This window comes from Colobus angolensis, unplaced genomic scaffold, assembly GCF_000951035.1.
Source record: "Colobus angolensis palliatus isolate OR3802 unplaced genomic scaffold, Cang.pa_1.0 Scaffold36, whole genome shotgun sequence".
NCBI classification, from domain to species: domain Eukaryota; kingdom Metazoa; phylum Chordata; class Mammalia; order Primates; family Cercopithecidae; genus Colobus; species Colobus angolensis.
In genome coordinates this window covers 2,772,204-2,775,430 of record NW_012116932.1, presented here as the reverse complement: position 1 = coordinate 2,775,430, position 3,227 = coordinate 2,772,204, and the positions used below count along the sequence as shown (strand labels likewise).

At 47.4% G+C, this 3,227-nt stretch overlaps 1 protein-coding gene across 1 annotated transcript in view; it reads right to left on the bottom strand.

Moving 5' to 3' along the window:
* Positions 1-3,227, bottom strand: part of LOC105519769 (cytochrome P450 4F22) — a 47,534-nt gene that overhangs the window by 8,776 nt on the left and 35,531 nt on the right. Inside the window, 2 exon segments of the mRNA XM_011953232.1 lie at positions 1,343-1,472; positions 1,585-1,651. Coding sequence (XP_011808622.1) covers positions 1,343-1,472; positions 1,585-1,651 — 197 coding nt within the window.

Here is a 3,227-nt window from a genome sequence, read left to right as displayed (position 1 = left end):
CCAGAGGAGCTGGGATTACAGGTGCATGCCACCACGCCCGGCTAATTTTTTTTTTTCTCTTTTTAGTAGAGACGGTGTTTCAACATGTTGGCCAGGCTGGTCTCGAACTCCTGACCTCAGGTGATCCTCCCGCCTCAGCTTCCCAAAGTGCTGGGATTACAGGCATGAGCCACTGCACCCGGCTTATCCTGGAACTTTAAATTAAATTTTTAAAAAACAAGAAAAAAGAAAAGAAAGATGGAAAGAGGGACAGAATGTCAACAGTGAGGAGAAAAAGGGATTTCATATTTCTTGAGCAGCCTCTAACACCAAGCATCCCACTAGATGCCTGACAACCATGGTATAAAAGGAGAAACTGAGGCTCGGGAAGAAGAGTCATATGACTGAGGTCAAACATCCACTAAGCGACAGAGCCAGGACTGGAATCCAGGACTATTTGAATCCAGAACCCAAAATGTCTACAGATACACCAATGAGTGACCATACAAGTGTCTCATCTCTTCAAGGTCATCTCCCTCCCTCCCTCTCTCCCTCTCTCCCTCCCTTCCTTCCTTTCTTCCTTCCTGACTTTCGCTCTTATAGACCAGGCTGGAGTGCAATGGCATGAGCTCAGCTCACCGCAACCTCTGGCTCCCAGGTTCTAGCGATTCTGTTGCCTCAGCCTCCCGAGTAGCTGGGATTACAGGTGGGCACCACCACGCCTGGCTAATTTTGTATTTTTAGTAGAGATGGGGTTTCACCATGTTGGCCAGGTTGATCTCGAACTCCTGACCTCAGGTGATCCACCCATCTCGGCCTCCCAAAGTGCTGGGATTACAGGCGTGAGCCACCTCGCCTGGCCCAAGCAAAGCTTTTAAATTTCATGACTTTTTGTGCTTCTGGAATCTGCCTTGAGAAGAACACGACCCAGGGTAGCCTCTGGTCCAAAGAGAACAGAGAGGAAGTATGTGAAGCAGATCTGAACCCAGCTCTTAGTTTGGAAGCAACTCCACTCCACTTAGCCAAGAGCAGCAGCAACTAGAGTAATGAGCAGACAAGAGCAAGAAATACGTGCATACAAAAGCAAGAAATAACTGCTGGCTGTAAACCACTAAGTTTGGGAGTTATTTGTTATGTAGCATTATTGCAATAATTGCTGACCAGGACACTTTGAGAACTTCTGCATTATGAGGCAGGCATAGGCACTATCACCACCACTTCCATTTTATAGTGGAAGAAATTGCAATTCAGGAAGCTAAAGTGACTTGTCTGAGGTCATACCATCAGTAAATGGGAGAGAAGAGGCTTACACCCAAGGCTCTGGCCTCAACCTGCCCCCTCCATTCCCTGAGCTCACACTCACCACTCCAGCTCCTCCAGCTCCCGGCCTTTCATGACTTCCTGAATCTCTTCCCGGCATTTCTCCTGGTATTCCGGATACTTTGCCAAATTGAACAGCACCCAAGAGAGCCCACTGGATGTTGTGTCATGACCTGCAGGTAGATGAGGGTATCTGAATGGAGGCTGCCTGAGGAAAGCAGAGATGCTATCTACAGACAATGATGCCCCTTCCTGCCCTCCTCCAGCCTCACCCCACATCCTCACCCTCAAACATGAAGGTGTCTGCCTCAGCTCGGATATCCTCGTCTGACAGTTCCTTTCCATCTTCATCCTGGAATGGGCAGTAGAGGGTGCTCAGCCCACTTCATCCCACCCTCTGCATCCTAGGTGTTCCTCAAAACTCAGATATCTCCCCCATCTTTTTTTTGTTGTTGTTGAGACGGAATCTCGCTCTATCACCTAGGCTGGAGTGCAGTGGCGCAATCTTGGCTTACTGCAGCCTCCGACTCTTAGGTTCAAGTGATTCTTGTGCCTCAGCCTCCTGAGTAGCTGGGATTACAGGCACATGCCACCACTCACAGTTAATTTTTATATTTTTAGTAGAGATGGAGTTTCACCATATTGGCCAGGCTGGTCTCGAACTCCTGGCCTCAAGTGATCCACCTGCCTCATCCTCCCAAAGTTCTGGGATTACAGGCGTGAGCTACCACACCTGGTTTCCCTCTCTCTCTTAAGCCAAGCTGTTGGGGGAATTATTCCAGGAAGATGGAAATATGCAACTTGTCTAATAAAGATGGAAAGTGCCCAGCATGGTGGCTCACGCCTGTAATCCCAACACTTTGGGCGGCCAAGTTGGGAAGATCATTTGAGACTAGGAGTTCAAGACCAGCCTGGGCAACATAGTAACACCCCATTTCTACAAAAAAATAATTAGCCAGGCGTGGTGATGCATGCCTGTAGTCCCAGCTACTGGCGAAGCTGAGACAGGAGGATTAAGCCCAAAAGGTCAAGGCTCCAGTGCATCACTGGACTGCATCACTGCACTCCAGCCTGGGTGACAGAGCAACCCTGGGTGAGAGATGCTGGTGAGGCTACGAAGAAATAGGAACACTTTTACACTGTTGATGGGAATGTAAATTAGTTCAACCATTGTGGAAGACAGTGTGGCAATTCCTCAAAGACCACTTGACCCAGCAATCCCATTACTGGGTATATAACCAAAGGAATATAAATCATTCTATTATAAAGATACATGCATGCGTATGTTCATTGCAGCACTATTCACAATAACAAAGACACGGAATCAACCCAAATGCCCATCAATGAAAGACTGGATAAAGAAAATGTGGTACATATACACCATGGAATATTATTATACAACCATAAAAAGGAACAAGATTATGTCCTTTGCAGGGACCTGAGTGGAGCTGGAAGCCATCATCCTTAGCAACCTAAGGCAGGAACAGAAAACCAAACACCGCACGTTCCCACTTATAAGTGGGAGCTGAACAATGAAAAAACACAGATGCAGGGAGGGAAACAACACACACTTGGGCCTATCAGGGCGGCAGTGGGAGGGAGATTATCAGGATAAACAGCAAATGCGTGCAGGGCTTAATACCTAGGTGATGAGTTGATAGGTGCAGCAAACCACCATGGCGCATGTTTGCCTATGTAACAAACCTGCACGCCCTACACATGAATCCTTGAACTTTAAATTTAATTTCATTAAAACCAAATTTTTTTTGAGACAGAGTTTCTCTCTTGTTGCCAGACTGGAATGCAGTAGTGCAATCTTGGCTCACTACAACCTCTGCCTCCCAGGTTCAAGCGATTCTTCTGCCTCAGCCTCCAGAGGAGCTGGGATTACAGGTGCATGCCACCACGCCCGGCTAATTTTTTTTTTT